General features: G+C 35.2%; 1 protein-coding gene across 1 annotated transcript in view; it reads left to right on the forward strand.

Moving 5' to 3' along the window:
• Window positions 1–19485, forward strand: part of PGR (progesterone receptor) — a 38669-nt gene that overhangs the window by 8185 nt on the left and 10999 nt on the right. The window contains exons 3-6 of the mRNA XM_054654611.2: window positions 6132–6248; window positions 13374–13676; window positions 15014–15158; window positions 18353–18483. Of these exons, the coding sequence (XP_054510586.2) occupies window positions 6132–6248; window positions 13374–13676; window positions 15014–15158; window positions 18353–18483 (696 nt within the window). The remainder of the gene's footprint in view (window positions 1–6131; window positions 6249–13373; window positions 13677–15013; window positions 15159–18352; window positions 18484–19485) is intronic.

A 19485-nucleotide genomic window follows, 5' to 3' on the forward strand; every position in this document is an offset into this window, starting at 1 on the left:
GTTCTGGTGCTTTGAGTCTTGAGCTAATGCTGGGCTTCCTTCTCCTCTAACTGTGACTTTACCACTGTTTTCCTAATAGACATGGCTTAGTACATAATCACCTGCAGAAATCTCAGTTACTATAATTTTTAGTTTAACTTTTATGTAGTATTTTAGAAACAGTATCATTTATTATCTTGAACATCTTTTGAGGTAGATTAGAAGCTAATTCAGGTTGTGTAAGACTCCCTGCTTTAAAGAGCACCAGCAAGTGGCTGCTCAGCCTTGCTAATTCGCTGTTCCAACTTCCCATGTGCACAATGTGAGCAACCATCTTAAGTTCATTTTATGGTGTATGGACAGAAACAAGAAATTTAGGAAGAAATACACTGACATTTCTAATATGTACTTGTGATGAAAATAGCAGTGCTCTGACAGTAACTGTTTCTCAGCACTGAGTATAAAGGAGTGTCAGGTGACCATGCACACTGTCTGCATTTGGTGATATAAACCCTACCCACATCATCAAGGTAGCTAGTATAGTTCTGTAGTATATAAAAGAAATATAATAAGCATACAAAATAATAATTTCATATTGCTTAAGTATTATATATAAAAGGTATTATAGATATCGTTAGATTATTTCACATATACCAATCATACTTATTTTAAGTACTGGAGTATTTATAAATTGTATGACATAGGTATATGCTAAAAGTAGATTTGGGATTAATGATGTCCATTGCCTTAAATTGTGCATTTGTTCCACAGTATTCATGAAGTACAAACTAGCAGTGTTTTGATAGATATCTACATTTTAGAATCTAATTAATCAAATAGAATCAAATTAATCTAAAGTGTTTCAATCAAGAGGCAGCAATATCTGGGTGTTTTGCATATTACATTTTTCTGCTGCTAATATTTCTGGGTTTTTCCACTTTTATTGCTCATATAGTGGATGACCCTGTCCCACTGGTTCAGTTGTAGGACAAGTCAAGGAATATAAGAAAATATACATGAAAAAATTTATCATGGCAATGTTCTATGATAATCCCACTAAAATAAGAATGATAGGATGACTGAAATGCAAATATGAAGTCTTAACTTGATAGAAGAATATAACAGGGATCAAAAGGACAACTGATACTTTAGTGCTCCATACCTCTGAAATAGTTGGTGTGTTTATAAAGTGGGTTTTGTGTTCAAATCCCATGTTTTGTATTTGTAAGAAACAAACCCCCAATTGACAAATATGCTGACACTTCCATTATTTTACATATTTATACCCCTGATGTAGTTAATTATTTAAAAATTATGACCAAGGAACAATTGTGACACAATGTCATAAAAAGAACTGGAAATAATGATTTGTAGATGCTACCATAGTCTCCTGAAAGGGTATTAGCTATGGAAAGTTTTTACTGTTGTCAGTAAAAAATTTAGATTCCAAAACTTTGTACATTTCAAGGTGTTGCAGTGGTAAACAGCCTAGGCAAACCAATTGTTTCATATTGAAAATCAATATGAAACAGGGAAATGTAAAAAAGATTAAAAAACAGGATTGTAGCTTTTGACTCTATAGAAGTGAGCAAAAACTCAAGATAGCTACATTTAATTGTTCTGTTTTGTAGATATTATTTAAAAATTTTACTCTCTTTGGAGGTTGCTCTTTGGAGAAGTGATTTTGGAAGGACAAACAATAGTATTGCAGGTTTCACAGCAAAAGGCAGGAAGATTTTGAGATCACTATACAAGAGGAGGAAAGAGTCAGTCAATGATGTTATAAACAATTATTTTTATTGCTTTCACTATGAAATATATTATTATGAAGAAAGAAATTCTTCATTATTTCAGTTAGATTCCAGGATGAAACATATTTACAAATTCTTCTGTTTTCCACTCTTTGACCCCTTTGGTCTACTAAATCCTTAATTCTTTGCTGAGGAGCAGATATACCAATATATCTATACCAATATAGATATATGGGTATATTTATATACCAATATACCATTTATATATATATATATATATATATACCATTGGTATATTTATATACTAATATACCATTCTATATTGGTATAAAGAAAGACCATAAAGTCTTTCTTTATACCAATATAGGCTACAGAGTGGAAGTTGAAACACCTACTTAAGAACTGGAAGTGAGAATTTTACTTCAGTGGGCCAAGAGGGAAATCAAATCTTTATCAAAAGATTATGCATGGTAAAGTCCATGATGGATGTGGGTTTTGCTTAAGTAGTTGGAATCAGAAGTCTCACTTCAGAGACTTTTTCTATTTTTATAGAAAATACACAGAAATAAAATCAATTATAAATTAAAACTCCAACAGCATTATCTGAAGCGTGTGGAATCTTGGAGACTAATAGCATGGGATGGCATACAGGGACGTGGAGACTGTGTAGTGTAGATTCCTAGTTCTTCACAACTTAAAAAACCCCACATGATGAGAGGTAAATTCAATCTGCATTTGCTGTTTTGCTCTTTGAAACAGTGCAAATAGAAGAGTGTTATATTTAGATCTGGGCTAAATTCATATAATTTTACTTCCCATTTTACCAGGGACGAGCTAGGCCAGACTGCCTAGCTGTGGAAAACCTGTCGTGTCAGAGTGTGTTCAGCATAAGGATTACCCTGTATTTACTCTGACAGTCAGGTTTTCCACCAGCTAGGGACTAGCCTTGTCTGTTGTCTTAGCTTCCAGAAGTCAGATTTTTACTCAAAAGCTACATCTGCACCATGATCTTTTGTTTAGGTGCACAGGTGAACTTATTTTCCATTCTTTAAATTTTAAACCCATGTTTATTTTCAGCTTCCACAATTCCATTGTGGTTTTTGTTTTGGTTTGGTTTGGTTTTTTACCTATTGATTTAATTGGTACTTTTTCAGAAGTTTATAAGATGTAAAACATACTTTTAGAAAATTATTGAGCAAAACCTTGAGGTGAGCCTTCAGGAAGCAAAGAGTCGATGTTGGGAGACATTTGGCAGTAAAATAATTTGCAAAGAGATGCAATAGGTGTCTGCAAGTTTTAGACAGAAATCTAAAACTAAGTAAAACACCACGATGTGTTCTGCCAAGGTTGATGGTTTTATACAAAACCATTGGCAGTTAATAGAAATACAGGGAGGTAAAATCCCATCTGGGAGAGAGAAAAAAAAAGTGAGATAGTACTCTTCTTGCAGCTAAGAGGAACTGAGAGTTTGCAAGCGTTTTGCTTCTGTGCAGGGTGGCAGCAGTTCAGCACAGATGTATTTACCCAAATAACTGATTGCTCTGTCTGATACTCCAGGTGCAGATAAAGCTTTATTTTTTCCATATTTTGTACATTTACAAAGTCTCTGCAACTCTTGAGTTTACTGGGGTGATTGTAAGTGACTTACAGCATGTCAGTGAGCTAAGTTAATAGTGCAGTTTGTAAAGACACTGTATGTGCTACGTTCACCACTGGACTAAAAACCTCCCAGAATAGCAATAGTCATTACAGGACTTAAAATTGTGTTTGCCTGCTTACATTAGAACTTGCAGCTTTGCTAATATTAATGGATTTTGATGGAAGTTTAAGAAAATACTATCCTACAAAAATCAGGAACATTTAAGTGACAGATAAAATCATCTCTGTGTTTTCTTCATCAAGCTGGTCACGGGTCAATACATTGAGAGTGACCCTCAATGCGCATTTTCAATAAACAGTGCAAAGTAAACATGCATAGGAAACTTAACATTAGGTGAAGTGTTTGAAGGTGTGGCAATTGCCAGAAAGTCCCCAGGTTCATATTTTTGTGAGAAGTGCTAATAGAAAACTTTTCCTTCAAACTTGTGCACTAGTGACTATAATACTATCTTGGTTTTTTTTCTGAGTATTTTGTTTGCTTGTTTGTTTTGTTTTTTGTTTTTTTGGTTATAATGACAGTAGTCATAGACAAGATACTGACTATCAAGCCACCAATTGAATGGTGATTGTATCTTGATGGAGGTTTTGGGTACTTCATTAGTACATGCATTTGGTATAACTGCAATGCTCAATTAGTTCAATTGTACTAATTAGTTCAAATCTAGATGATCCTGAAGACTGAACTGTTGCAAGTACATTTTCAAATACATATTTTATCATCCCTGGAAAACCTTCCAAACATCGTCATCTAACTAAATATTGTCCAGTAATTTTGAAATTAGGCAAATATCTGTTATGTGTTCATTTCTTACACAATCTCTCCTTTAGATGGCTGCTGTCCCTGAAATATTAATAAAAAAATGTCATGTCAAGCAAGTAACAGTTTCTCAGAACCCAGCTTTGCACAATGGTAGAAGTGATTTCAAATGGGAACATTTACTCAGATTTATCTATTAAGATGAAATCTACACAGATCACTGCAATTAAAATTCTTTACTGATGAAACTGAAAACTGCCAAACAATTGAAACTTTTATGTTTTCCAAATAAGTTGTAGCTGAATCAAAAAGAGTGGAATACACTTTGGGACAGAAGGTGTCAGGGAGAGGTGGGGTAGAGATGTCACACAAAGGTGTAAGTCAGGTAGAGGATATGACTGTGGTTTCTTAAAAGTCCTGAAAACAAGGAAGATGTTAACAGTAAGCATCAAAAGGTGCCTGAGTTTTTGTGACCATAATCCCTTGATAGAATTGGGTTAACAGCATTTTGGCTTTTAAGCAAATTATACTGTGCCTAAATTCTAGTAACAGATTTAATTTCTGGCCTGGTATACACTGGGCAGAGACACTGTTTAATCCTGTCTAATCTGAAACTTCAGAACATATGAGCATGGAAGTGTACTTTTAAAAACTGCGATTCAATTATGATTTGTTTTGTAAATGTGAAAAATGTTGTTCAGCCTTAGATTTATAATAAGAAGGACAAGGTTTATATGCAGTCAGACTATCTTGTGAAGAATTAACAAATTCCCTAGAAAAGAGGTCCAGAAGAAATCTCTTTTCAGGCAACCAAAGAAAACCCCCAAAATAAGAAAAGGACAAAAAAAACTTTAACTATGCTTAAGCATTCTTTGGTAAATTAGCTGTGCATTAAAGCACTAGAATGCCATGGAGCTGAGATAATACTCATGGATTTTAATTAAACTAATGGAGTTTTAAAATTGTTGTTGCTTATCAAAAGACTCAATGCTTTTTCTAGCTTGTAAAGACAAAGAAATCCAAGGAAAAACTGCAAGTAATCCCATGGAAGAATTCTTCCAAGTAAGTGTTTTGCTTACTGGTCTGCTGCCAATAGCAAGATGGATTTTTATTCATTTGTCTGCTTTTGGTAATGTTTCCTGTAAGGAGGAGTCCAGAATTAGAATTAATGAGACAAATTAAATGAGAATTTCTTCTGATTAAAACATTAGTAAGGTCATTTTTGTTGCCAGGCAATGTGTGTGGAAATGGTTTTTGTTTACCTGTAGTTTTCAAAAAAAAAAAAGAAATTGTTATGAAAAGGAATTTCAGACAATTGGGTTTCTTTCACTAAAATTAAGAAGTAAGCTGTTTATCTTTTAAAATGGTAGCACAGAAACAAATGCAAAATTAAGCAATAAACTAAGCTAATCTAAACCACAGAGTTACTATCCCCTTCTATTTGTCCTTTTTGGCTGTGTTGGCTGCACCTGGTCAGCTGGTATTTCAGCAAGTTTATTACAGACTGCTTGCCCATCAGAGGTCATTTGCTTTGCTTAAAGGGCTTTTTTTTTTACACTACCCCAACTTCTTCTTTCTGTTTGCTGTCAGAAGCTCCACATCAATCCAAGCAAAATGTACTTAAGTTCTTTGAAAATAGGATTGATAACTTCACAGAAAAATAAGCTTTAAAGAAACAACTGGTCTGTCTTCGTGCTTGATTTACTTAAGAAATACTGTTAGTACAATAATTTAAGCAGTTCATGCTGACTTCTAATTATTTTGGAATTTCATAGATGAGGAGTTTTGCCCTTAAACAGACCAAATAAAGCATTATATTCAAATAGTAACATGATTGGTCAAAGGTTAGCATAAAATGAAGGAGTTCTTTAATGGTTCAAGTACACATTTTTGAATCTTCGGTTATTTTTGCAACATTTATACACAGAAATAATTTTTTTGTGTTAGAAAACATATTGTTCACACAGTTTTTCTTTTTCCTGCAGGGCAGCACAACTATTTGTGTGCTGGAAGAAATGACTGCATAGTCGATAAAATCCGTAGGAAGAACTGCCCAGCATGTCGCTTGAGGAAGTGCTGTCAGGCTGGTATGGTCCTGGGAGGTGAGCTGTTTTTCAAGTGGATTTATAAAAATAGGCAGTCAAGTACACTACCTTCAGTCTCTTGTGGTTGAACAACAGTACTTTGATACTGTAAAAGAAAAACCACATTCAAATATTATTTTTGGAAGAATTACCTAATGCTTTATACTTTCTTAGAATTTTTCTTTAGTGAATCTGGAAACCCTGACAAAACACTTTTCTGTACTGTGTATCCTTACATTCATTTTCTTGAAGGGAAAGGAATTATGTCTTAGGTGTATTTGTTAATAATTTTGGATCAGGTAGTTTGGTATAGGTAAAAAAAATGTAGATTGAAATTGACACTAGAATCAAGAATCAGTACTGTGCTCATCTAATTTGTGTTATACTCTTCATCATTGCTTTGAGTACATGTCAACAAAATTATATCCTTCTGTTCCACCAGAGAACAGGCAGTGGTTGCCCCAATAATGCAGGCTTTGCATATTAGGTGCTGGGAAATCCCATCTTTGTATTAGTTCTTTCTGTAACAGATGTGGGTTTTTTTTTTATGTATCATTAAATGTAATTGAGCACTGTGCCTTTGAAAAACCACAGAGAGAAAATGGTATATGATTAGGTAGTCACATGGCAAGTTTTGATGTGTTTAAAGGCAGGAATGATGCTTATTTTTGCTGGTTTTTTTCCCCTATTTTGCATCAGCACAAAGCTTGGAAATATGTGGCTAAGGCTATAAGAAAATGGACATGTTAAAGTGATAGAAAGAATATGTTCCTAAAGGGAGTTAAAAAAAAAAAAGGGGGGGGGGGGGAAGGACAAAAACCTGCTTTATTTCCAATTTAATCTGTTTTAGCCCATCAAAACCCTCTGTCTGTCTCTCTCTCTCTCCCCTGCTCAACCTACATTCCCTCCCCCACGTTTAAGTATTGTTTTTTATCCCTGAAGGAAGAGCTGGCACTATATCCTGTACATCATTGCATTATCTTGCTGATCAGCATTCCTTGATAATGTAAAACATGCATATAGTTTTCAGACTGATAGTTTGCACAGCCCTGTGTTTCCAGCCCCTGTAAGCTGGATGCCAGCCCCACGGAGCTGGGGTATTCTGCACACATGGCCCTTGTGTCATTCTTACGTGATCAGTCAGTGACATCTCTCTCTCAGTTAAAAAAAATAAATGGAGCTGACAAGCACACTGGGCTGAGGGGAGAGGGACAAAAGGAGAACATGTCCTTTGGATCCTTCTCAGATTGAGGTAGTGTTTTAAAACTGGAGTAGCAGTGCAGTAGGGAAACATTATTAATACAAAGGCAGAGCCTAAAGCCTTGTTTGCCCATCTTTGGAAGAGGAGGGCAGAGGTCCTGAGTGGGCTGTGGAAAATGCAGAGTAAGAGGAAGAGGAGTTGGCAGATGTAGTAACTGCCTTTTAAAATTTGGGAGAATATACAAGATTTGATCAATTTGACCTCTAAAATATATACCTGCCTAAGGCAGGTGTCTTAGACTAGATGATCTTTAGGTCCCTTCCAATCCAAACTATTTTATGATTCTAATGGGTGTAAATTAATACAGATAAAAATTCATTCCTTACTGTGAATTTTGCACAGCTAGGAGTTTGATGATGATCTAACCTAAATTTTCATTTATGATACCCTGGATAACACCAATAACTAAACTTTGTGTGTTTCAACATCACAGGTAGCAATTTCAACAAGCAGAAGAGTGTGAGATGACTCACTATCATTGTCCAGTCCTTTTGCTTCAGCATTGTTCTGCATAGTAATAGGAAAAGTCGCCAGCAGGCTTGACTTCATTCTACACTTTGTGTGCAGTTATGGATGCTAGTTTCCCTAGTGTTTTTTAATATATGCATTTTTCTCTGGGGGTAGGTGCTAGGAACAGAAAAAGTTGGACACTTTTGCCAGCAATATTGATTAGATGGTATGTCCTCATTAGTGTGTTCTCATAGTAAAATGTTCCATCCTCCTACAAAACCTGAGGATAAAGATACTCTGACTTTTATTTCATTACTATCACGTATGAAGAGAGTAAAATCTTCATCTTTCTCATCACCTTTTCGGATCACCTTTTTTTTTTCTCAGCTATTACAAAGCAAGCATAAATATTTTCTTTGTATTTAATACTAGATTTTTGTACCTAGCTGGTTTGTTGTGTTGCTTAGTCATCTCCTAAGTGTACCTAATCAAAGCTGTCTCCCATTTTTTAAGAAGCCTGTGCAGTCTAGTTTCTCTGGTTCTTAGAGAGACATTGCATTTCATCAGATCTCTGCCCTGATATCCCCACCTACACCATCTTCTGGAAAGGAGTAATCTGGCAGCAAATAGAAAGCAGAAGAGAATAGTTGGGCAATGGAAAAAAGGAAATAATGAGTGGAGCTGTGACTGTGGCACCTCTATTTTTTTGTTAGATGCTTCAGGTTAAATGCCTCAGGTACTCTTAGTGATGTGAACAGTTCTAGGGAGATTAGGAAGCTAATTGTTTTATGCAGGCTGAAATAGAGTGCTTAGTACTGAAAAGAAGAATAAAAGACAAATGTAGACCAAAAATGAGGAAAACTGGAGTGAAATTATACTATTTGTAAATGGGAGTTTAAAATCAAACTGCAAACAAAATCTCAAGATAGACTGTTAACCATAATACTATTTCTATGTTTATATTGTTGCCTTTCTTCCTTTTGCTCATCTGCCATTTCTTACAATTCCTTTGTTGTATCACATGAGCAAAATTTCCTACCATGACTCGATGTGCTGATCAGCACAATATGATTCATATATGGAGTGTTACAGGGCTTAGATAATTTTCCCAAAGACATCAGTGATCAAAGGGCTGGGAAGCCTGCCATACAAGGAAAGGGTAAACATGAGCCAGCAGTGTGCCCAGGTGGCCAAGAAGGCCAATGGCACCCTGGCCTGTATCAAGAATAGTGTTACAACCAGGATTAGGGCAGTGATTGATTGTCCCTCTGTACTCAGCATTGCTGGGGCCATACCTTGAGTGCTGTGTCCCGCTCTGGGCCCCTCACTACAAGAAAGACATTGAGGAGTGTGTCCAGGGAAGGGCAACGGAGCTGTGGAAGGGTCTGGAGCATAAATCCTATGATGAGCAGCTGAAGGAGCCAGGGTTGTTTAGCTGGGAGAAAAGGAGGTTCAGGAAGGACCTTCTTACTCTTTACAACTGCCTGAAAGGAGGTTGTAGCAAGATGGAGGTCAGCATCTTCTCCCAGGAATCATGTGACAGTGTGAGAGGACATAGCCTCAAGCTGTGCCAAGGGAGATTCAGCTTGGACATCAGGAGCAAATTTTTCACAGACAGTTGTTAAACTTTGAAATGGGCTGCCCAGAGAGGTGGTGGTGTCACCATCCCTGGAAGTGTTTGAAGAGAGGCTGGACATGGCACTTAGTGCTGTAGTTGACAAGGTGGTGATGCATAGAAGTTTGGACTTGATGGTCTTGGAGGTCTTTTCCAAGCTAAAAGATTCTGTGATTCTCTGATTCTGTGAACTGAGTTTGTTCAGTCTTGAGAAAAGAAGGCCTAGGGAACACCTTATGACTGGTTTCCAATATTTAAGGGTGACTGCAAAGAAGATGGAAATTCCCTTTTTAGAAGCAGTCGCATGGAAAAGGCAAGGCATAATGAGTACAAGTTACTCCTAGGGAGATTCTGATTAGACACAGGAGGGAAATACTTCATGAGAAAAATCAGCCATTGGCATTATCACCCCAGATAAGTGGTGAACTTCTCACTGTGGAACACTTTTAAGATTCATCTGGACAAGGTGCTGGGTCATCTTGTCTAACTGTGCTTTTGCCAAGGAAGGTTGGACTGGGTAGTCCTTGAGGTTCTTCCCATCCTGGAATTCTGTGATTCTGTGATAAAAGCCCATACACAAATTTGCAATTATTGGAATAAAGTACATGCTTAGAGACATACTTGAGTATTTAAAATTAATTGGAATTGGCAATACTTTAAATCTCTTCTTGTGTTTACAACCTATATAGGTCAAGATTTTTTGTGCATTTTGTGATTTCTGCCATTTAGAACTTACATAGAGATATTTTTGTTCTTTTACCTCTGATACTTAGTTTCTTAATGCTGGCCTTGAGTTAAATGCAGACTTGCTATATTACTTAATTAACATGAGAAACACTGAAATTTTACAGGATATTAATGAGAAGCTTCCAAAAATTACTATATTAATTAAATTAAACTTACTTAGGGAAGTACACCTATCTTCCATTGAATGTCACTGAGTGGCAACCATATAGATAAAAGTGTAGTATTTTATGGACAACAGTTCCATTTTTCAACCCTAAATTCAAAGAAATTTCAAACCCCTAGAATATTTTGAAAGAAATTTAAAGTCAGTTGTAAGTAAATTATAGAATAGCAACCAATAGCTTCAATAATTTATTTCCCTATATAGACTGTTTTGCCTTTCTTAATCTATAGAAGGAAAGTATCAATAAAAACATTCATGTCACAGTATTGTATTTGTTATTTTCTTTGAAAGTGTTAATTGTTAATTTGGGCTTTATAACCTCATAACTTGAGACATTAATCTATCCCCTTTCTAATCTTAAACCTAATAGGATAGCAGGTAGCTGGATCAGGTCCTGGAATAAACAAGTACTCAACTCTTTTATTTATTATGAGTGAATCTGTAATTTTTTCAGGCTGATTATCACAGATTCCTTGTTCAGTTGTATTGCTAAATTACTGTGTCCTTCATTGTTTCAATCAGCTTTCGGTCCGCAGTGCAGTGATTACATGCAGAAAAAGGTGAATTAATTTTCCAGGTAATATTTTCTGAGGTAGGATCAAAGGGTTTATTAAAACCAAGATGTGTTCCTTCTGCTTTGCTGCTTTCTCTATATTGTATACACCCTCCTAAGGTGTACATGGCTTCTTTTTCTACACAAAAAGCAAGAGCATAGTGACCTTAAAGTAAGGGCCATTGTGTTCTGTCAAGAATAATACATCATTGATGCTTTTCACCTCATTACAGGGTAAGGAGAAGGGTAGTGAGATGTTAACTTCTACTAGAAACCCAGCCCTTTTATTATAAATTGTCTACCATCAGTAATGTCTAATTGTCTGTATGATTCTGTATACCTAGTTAAAAAAATATTAAAATACAGAATTAGGTAGTAAGGAGAAAATCATAATATATTTGATAGTGGGATTAAACAGATTTTTTTTTTAATGTTTAATAGGTACATGTAGAACACAAACACCATAAACATGCTATTTGTAGTAATCAAGGGTAGGGAACAGTGAGTATGAAGAAACAGCTTGAGTGGTTAGCTGTCTTAAAGTGAGGTAATGAAAATGTTACCAAAAATTTTGTGCTGTCTAAATATGCACAGACATAGTATTAAGAAATATATATTATAGTATTAAGAAAAGTAGTTGTCAGAGTGGATTGGTATTATTTACCCATTATGGGACTAAGGGGAGACATTTACTTATCTTACAGCAAAACTTACCTGCTTTGTAAACAGCAAATGAAAAACTAAGCTATTGTCAAATCTCCATTGTTTTCCTTATGTTCTTTAGAGTTTTTATTAATTTGACATGGTCTCCTTTGTTGTAGATGGGAAAGTTTGCTGCGAGTTATTAATCGTCACCTCTCTTGTAGATAGGTAACAAGTGGAGTTGTTTTACTGATTGCTGTTAAGCAACATAATTAGCAATAAACACATGAGCAGTTCTGCAAACCAGTGTGACATTAATTCTGATACATTTAGTCACTTGGAAACATGGGTACTTATTAACTACTAACATTTCCTTGTGATAACTATTCTGTTTGGTTTCTTTTTTTACTTGTTCTCTGAACTGTAAAAGTATCTGAAGCCATTATTTCTGAAAATACCTGAAATCATTATTTATGAACTATCAAATGCATTGTTACTTCTGTTTTCCTTCATGCCTTCACAATACTTAGTGGGAAATTCCCAGCAAGTTTATGACTATGTATAGGTTTGTTATGATAAAAATTGGCTCTAGGTCTTTCAGCATAATAAATTGTCTACTCTTTTGTGGGTTTTTGTTTTGCTTTTTTTTTCCTTGGTTCAGCTGTAACATAAGATGCGACTTCATGTTTGGTTCTTTACTAAGAAATCTCCAATTAGAAATATTTTTATTTTTACCACAAGTGATAAAATGAGCATATGATTGTTGTGGCACTTGATACTAATCTAATTAAACCTGCAGTTAAGTTAGTGGGAATATGACCCCTGAATGTCGTTGCATGATGAGTGTTACTGTTTTTGCCATCACCCCTGTGTCTATTTCTATCCCCCTGTCATGTAAATCAGACCATAAGTATCAGTATTTTTATTGCATTTTTTGACCTTTTTCCCTAAGAAAAACTTGTTTGGCAGAACTAAAGGTCTAGCAGGGTTTTCATCATCTTTGAGGATCTGTTTAAAGCAAATAGCCATACTGCATGTATCTGTGCTTATTTTGGGAAGGCAGTTCAGCTATTAATTTGTTTCAGTTAGTGTTGTTCATACCACTGCAGTATGGAATTAACAATTAAAAATACTGAGACAGGGAAATTATGCTTTAGGAAGTGAAATATCTTCTAAGAGTTTACAGTATTTGTCAGTCTTTCACTCATCCCCCTGGGCACTAAAATAAGATTCAGCCATGACACTGAAATGTTCTTAGGGAACTGGAGGAGAGGAGTTTCTGTGTGTAGTAATTAATTACTAACATTTTTGGTTTTGAATGTTAGGGAGTAAAAGAAGCAGTATCTTTAACTGACATTAAATAGAAACTGAATTGTAGAGAGAGCTGGCTCGGCTGTCGACATATGACATAAGAGTGGGAATTGAACCAGAAAACACTTTACGAGGTTACTGTAACCTAGAATTCATGGCAATAATTTTAATGGGTGGGTGCTGTTCATCCCTTAGTGAAAGGAGCAGGATACAGAGGGAGAAGCTCTAAAGAATTTTCCATCATCATTATTCAATTACACAAATAGTCAAAAAGTAAAAAATTTATTCTGAAGACAGTTCTAGTTTCCTTGTATAGATTAAAAGTGTAATCCAACACTACTGGAAAATACTAATGTTCTTGGTTAACTCTTTCTAACAGATCAACAATTTTTTTTTTTCAGGTCGAAAATTGAAGAAGTTTAACAAAATTAAGGTTGTGAGAACATTAGATGTTGCACTCCAGCAGCCAGCAGTCCTTCAAGATGAAAGCCAGTCTCTAACCCAAAGGCTGTCCTTTTCTCCAAATCAAGAAATACAGTTTGTTCCCCCAATGATAAGCGTTTTACGAGGCATTGAGCCAGAAGTTGTCTATGCTGGTTATGACAATACAAAACCCGAAACACCAAGTTCCTTGCTGACCAGTCTGAATCATCTTTGTGAGAGGCAACTTCTTTGTGTAGTCAAGTGGTCTAAATTACTACCAGGTAGTATAAATTCTTATATGTAGTGAATTGTATTTAAGCAAATATTTCACGAGAGGAGCAGTCTAAAGACAATACTATTGACTACCTGTCAATTCTTTACAAATTCTGAAATGATTAAGCTTTCCCTTATCAGATAATTTAACTAATCAAATATATTTTAATAGGGAAGCACATTTGAAAGAATCCATCTAAATATTTAGATTCACTCCAAGTAAGCACAGGAGCTCAGACAGTTCCTGTATGTGATTGTTATTACAGCCTTTCTTCTATTTATTCATTTGATATAAAAAGGTTGTATATCTGCTTATTCTTTATTGTTCTTATTACTACAATGAATTTTTGAAAGCACCAAAAAGTAAATTTTTTATAAATAATACCAATTAGAAGTAAGCTGCTCACAAACAGACTGGAAATGAGAAGTAATTGAATTTATGAAGATCCACAACTGGATTGAAAAAAAAAGATCCATGTTATGTATTTATGTGTGCTGTTTGGTGATAGGGATCATCATGGTCATCCTGGGATATATAGAAATCAATATATTGAGGAGAAAGCCTGGAAAACAGTTTCATGTGAGCTCAATTTGACACTTTGCTGCTGCAAGAAGCAGTAGTCTCAATCACTGCTCTTCCCATTGCATTTGGCACTTAACAGACCTCTTGAGTGAATTGATTCATCTCACTAAATGAGAAGAAAAGAAACCTTTGTTTTAGTCCTCTGTGTTTCCTGATGTCTTCATGAACTGAACCAGTTCACTGAGGAGGAGCATGACTGCCAAAGCTTGCTTGAAGGAGGTAACAGGACCACACAATGAAGAACAGGAGTGCTCCTTTCAGTGGCAGGAAGCTGTTAGTTTCACTCAGATAATTTGTGGCAATCTTTAAATTTTTCAAACAGCAAAAGTGATCAAACACAAGCTCACAACTGAATATGGTTCTCTTAAGTTGAATGCAAGAAAGATGCTCATACTGGATGTTTTTGTGTGATCAAGCTATTGACATTCAATGAGAGTTGGCTACAGTGATGATGTTACAAACTGTCATATTTTTACCAAAGGAAAAAGAGATACATTCCTGTCCTCTGAAACAGTCATTTTTGGTAAAATAAATTTTGTTGTGAACATTTCAAAATACTGGATGAGAACAAAAAGACAAGAGGTTAACTGTCAAAGTAAGATAGGCAGTTATTACCCAAGCATTGGAGAGCTACATCCCCAAAACTGCTTGTCTTTCTAGGTGTTCTCAGTTTGATAGCTCAGATTTGTAATCTCAAAACACCTACTTAGCTGCTGTCTAAATGAGAATGATGAAATATTTTATCTTGAATTTCATTTCCAGGTTTTCGGAATTTGCATATTGACGATCAGATAACCCTCATCCAATATTCCTGGATGAGTCTAATGGTTTTTGCCATGGGATGGAGATCGTACAAACACGTCAGTGGTCAGATGTTGTATTTTGCACCAGATCTGATTCTAAATGAGTAAGTAGAATGCTCCCTTGAATAACATGTTGAACTTTTATGTGCCAATGGGAATGTGACTCCATTGAGGCCAAGATTTCATTCATTACTTGTTCTGTTTCAAAATTAATGGCCAAGTCCTCTGACCATATCAAAGTTTAGTATCTTTGGGAGTGGTTTTGTGGGAACCTCAACTATTCTGTGTACATGGTCAAGCAAAAGCAGTTCAAATAGAATTTTAATTATCTAAGGAAAAAAAAATCATGCTGTCAGAAGATTTACTTCAATTTGTATGAATAAGTCATGAGTTAATGTTTACTAAATGGAACTGAGTGTGGGTTTTTTTGGTTTTTTTTTTGTTTGGGTGGTTTTCGAAATAGTTTGCCTAAAATCTAAATGCTCAGTAAAAAAACTACTTATCAAGTAGGAATTTTAATATCAAGGAAAAATTATATGAGACTGCTCTTTTCTGCTGGGGGATGGCAGGGGCTTTTTGGCTTGGATTTTCCTTCACTATGCTATTTAATTTAGATAATCATCATTTCAGTCTTTGTCAGTTTTCCAGCTCCGCAAATTAATATTGTCAGACTTGTAATTTTATATTCTTTTGTTATAGTACATGAGAGGTTGCCAGGAACAGTAAAACATAATTTAATCCCTATATTTATTTTTCCTTAATAAATTTTTCTCGTTTTTTTTTTTTCTTAAAATACTAAAAAAACTGCTATGAAGCAAGCAAGACATGTTGTTTAAGGATTAAGGGGTGGATTTGCAGAAGATCTAGACACCTGATTTTAAAATCTATAGATGTGCAAGATCCTCCCAGTGAAGTTCTTTGTAGGAGATATTCAGTAGAACCGACCCTATAGCTCCTGACCTTTTCTCTTTCAAATGACTGTAAATTACTGTGAGGTTGTTGAGTAATGAATTCTTTCCTGTCCCATTTTTATTAATTGTGATGTACAAATTGAAATACTTAGAAGTGATGGGATTGAATGAATTTCTGGCTGTATTGTTGTCCCAGCATAGTCTTATACATCTTATGGTTACCTTCAGAAGAAACACAGAGTGAGATGACAGCTTTAAGCAGTAATGTCGTGTCTTGGAGTATCACCCTGTTTGTGCACCACTGCTGACAGCTTGTGAAGAAGACTTTAAGTACTTTCTTTGGGAATGGTGTTAAGATTTATGAACCCTGATAGTAATCCACCAGAGACAGATTCTTATTATCAACTCAAGATCATCTGTGCTGGGTGCTGACAACATATTCCTCTCTTGGTTGTAGAACATCTCATCAGGGTCATACTAGAGATGTTATAAACAAGGAGATATAAAAAGTGACTGATGCACTGAATCATATCTGCAACTATTTATTGGAAACAAGTTAGCTTTTAGATCAGTAAAATGTAAACGACTTTATCTACGATGATGCTTAAGTTTGTACTTTCATGTTCACCTTAAGCAAGAGTAAGTGCTGAACACTGCCAAAAAAGTTAGCTGTCCTGGTCATGCATCCCCATGACTTTAGCTGAGCTGCACCAAACACTCTGTGGCTGCACTGTCAAACAGATGAGGAGTTTATATGCCTGAGAGGTGCCCCAGAAAAAGCCATTCATTAGCAGATAGAGATGATCCCTGACATGACTCACCATGTAGGAGTGCAGGCACTAATGCCAGAATCACAGGAGTGTGTGCCTAGAGGTAGAAGGAGATAATAGAAAGTCCTTTTGCAGGGGCAACACACACCGTAGTTGTTCATAATTACCATGAAACCAGAATCCAAAGCTTGTGTCACAGCCATTCTATCATTTAGTGAACTGAGTTGTAATGCTTCTGGGGAAGGATGTGTTTGGTAGCATCAATTTCAGACCAAGAAAGCCAGTAGTGCTGGTTTGACAAAGATTTCTTTGTATTAACACCCTGCAAGGACTTACTGTTCTTGTATTTTGCAGGGTCTGAAAATTTGAGTAAGAACAACATTTAAGCTGCTAAACCCTAAAAGCTGCTATTGCTCTTCATAGATAATAATTAAGAAGAGATGCTACCAAAAAGTAATAGAAAAGGAGATTTAAAGTAGATGAAGAAACAAGTCTATTCAGGTCTAAAAGATTAAATTTCTATGGTTATGTCATTTAAGAGCTGGTACAAGATACCAGATGTTGAACAACATTGAAATAATTTTCATTCAAGCTGACAGTAACACTTTGACAAGAAAAAAATTCAATGCATTGAAAAAGTCTTTTTTAAATGGAAAATATCCTGTTTTGTTTGCTGAGGTCACTACCTGCAGTCAGGTTGGAATGCTGATCTGAACTCACTAGCAGGTGGGCAAGCAAAATTTAATCTTCCTGTTATTGTACCTAATTCATCTGGATTGGGATGCCACCTTTTAAAATCAGTCCAAGTTACTGGATCATCAGGTTAATATGCAATGAATTCAGTCTAGATTAGAAACTTTGTAACGCTACCATTGCAGTCATTGTAGTTGAAAATTTCTTCTACTAAGTATATGCAATAATATATACTCAATATACCAAAATCACAAAGAGAAAAGTGGTATCAAAGTGCTGCAAAGACCCCACAGTTTTATGTATTTCCTGTGTGATTTGTTCTGGTGACTTCTGTGGGAGTTTAGGAAAGGTTGTATTAATGTCTCCATTTACTTAGCATGTAACATTTTTAACTGCTTCTTTAATGGCATAGCATGCTACAGAGTAATATCATTGCTGCTAGAGGTACCAGGCTAGAGTTGCTACAAAGTATCTTGATACAGATATTTTGGAAAACCTAAGAACAAGTTTTCAATAGACTTTCAGATTTGTCTTCTGTTCTATGCTTTGAAATCTTTACAGAGATACAAGAATCTATCAACTTCTAAAATAAGAGAGTACTTCACATTATTCATTAGGGTATTTTAATTAGTAAACTCCCCTTATTTTTAGTGGTTAGAGTTCAGCTTTGATAATTTTTGTTTTTTTTCTGGACAGCAGTAACAGATTTAACATCCAAAATAATAGCACATTCATTGCAATAAAAAACTAGCATAGGAACAAAAATAATCAGAAAATTGTTTATGTGTATAAGCTTATCTTTAATTTTTGTAATGTGATAAATGGCTAATAAGACCTTTCTTTCAAGCAGTTAGTACTGGAGTAATTCTTTGTCTTTGTTTTCATGTTTGTTAATTTATTTTTTTAAACTTTTCTGGGTGTAAGACAGAGGATGAAAGAATCATCGTTCTATTCCCTGTGTCTATCCATGTGGCAACTGCCACAGGAATTTGTCAGACTTCAAGTAAGCCAAGAAGAGTTCCTGTGTATGAAAGCACTGTTACTTCTCAACACAAGTAGGTTCTTTTATTTCTTTCTAACACATTACTACTAAAAGGGTTTTGAACCATGTTGTTTAACTTGAAAACTTGACAATCACTAAGCTCTATGGCTTAACAAATGGAACTGTCCTAGATGGAATGTTAGTATTGTAAGACTAAAAAATATTTTTTCCAATGTTTATAAAGAACAAAGAATTTGTGATTCATTGTTGGTTTTATTGTGTATAAAGATACTGGGGAAATGTTGGATCCCTTTTGACATATGGCTATATTGTGTTACACATTTTCAAATCAACTGTGCAGTATTTCTGCATGGAAACATCGGTTCAAATGACTCTACACAGATTTAAAAATCTCCAACCAAATCAAAGCAATCTTAAAAGTATTAGAATATATTTAAAAATATTTAATAAATTATCAGGACTGAGGGCTTTATCTTGACCAAGATCTTAAAGCATGTTTGCTGAAAAGAATTAGGGAAGTGGCCATGACAAACAATACAAGCATTTATTCAACTTTTTATAGTTATAAATAGGTGAAGTTTAGCACAGATACAAACAAATGGAAATGTTTTTCTTTGGTTTGTTTCTCTGGAAACAAAATCCATGGTCACTTAATTATACGCATCTTTTAAAGAATGCAGCATACAGCTGCATTCCCCATTACATAGGAAATGTGATTGCTGGTGAACTTATCTTCCAAAATCTTCTCTGAAATACTAAAATTTGCATCTGCTAAGGCCATAATTGTTAATTATGAATCCCCAAATAGAAAATGTTTAAAGTTATACAGGTGCTGTTAGAAATGAGAATAAGCACTTTTGAAAAATATAGTGGAAAGAATGTAAAAGTTTGGTTCTCAACACACAAAGGGGTCAGGGGAGAGATGTGCAAATCCGGCATGACCTGCTTCTTGGTTTTACCAAGTTTAGTTAATTGATAAGGAATTAAAATTTAGTCCCTCTCAATCTGTTCATGGCTGGTATTTGCATAAACCCATTCGTTTAAAAAAAACCAA

This window comes from Agelaius phoeniceus, chromosome 2, assembly GCF_051311805.1.
Source record: "Agelaius phoeniceus isolate bAgePho1 chromosome 2, bAgePho1.hap1, whole genome shotgun sequence".
Classification (NCBI taxonomy): domain Eukaryota; kingdom Metazoa; phylum Chordata; class Aves; order Passeriformes; family Icteridae; genus Agelaius; species Agelaius phoeniceus.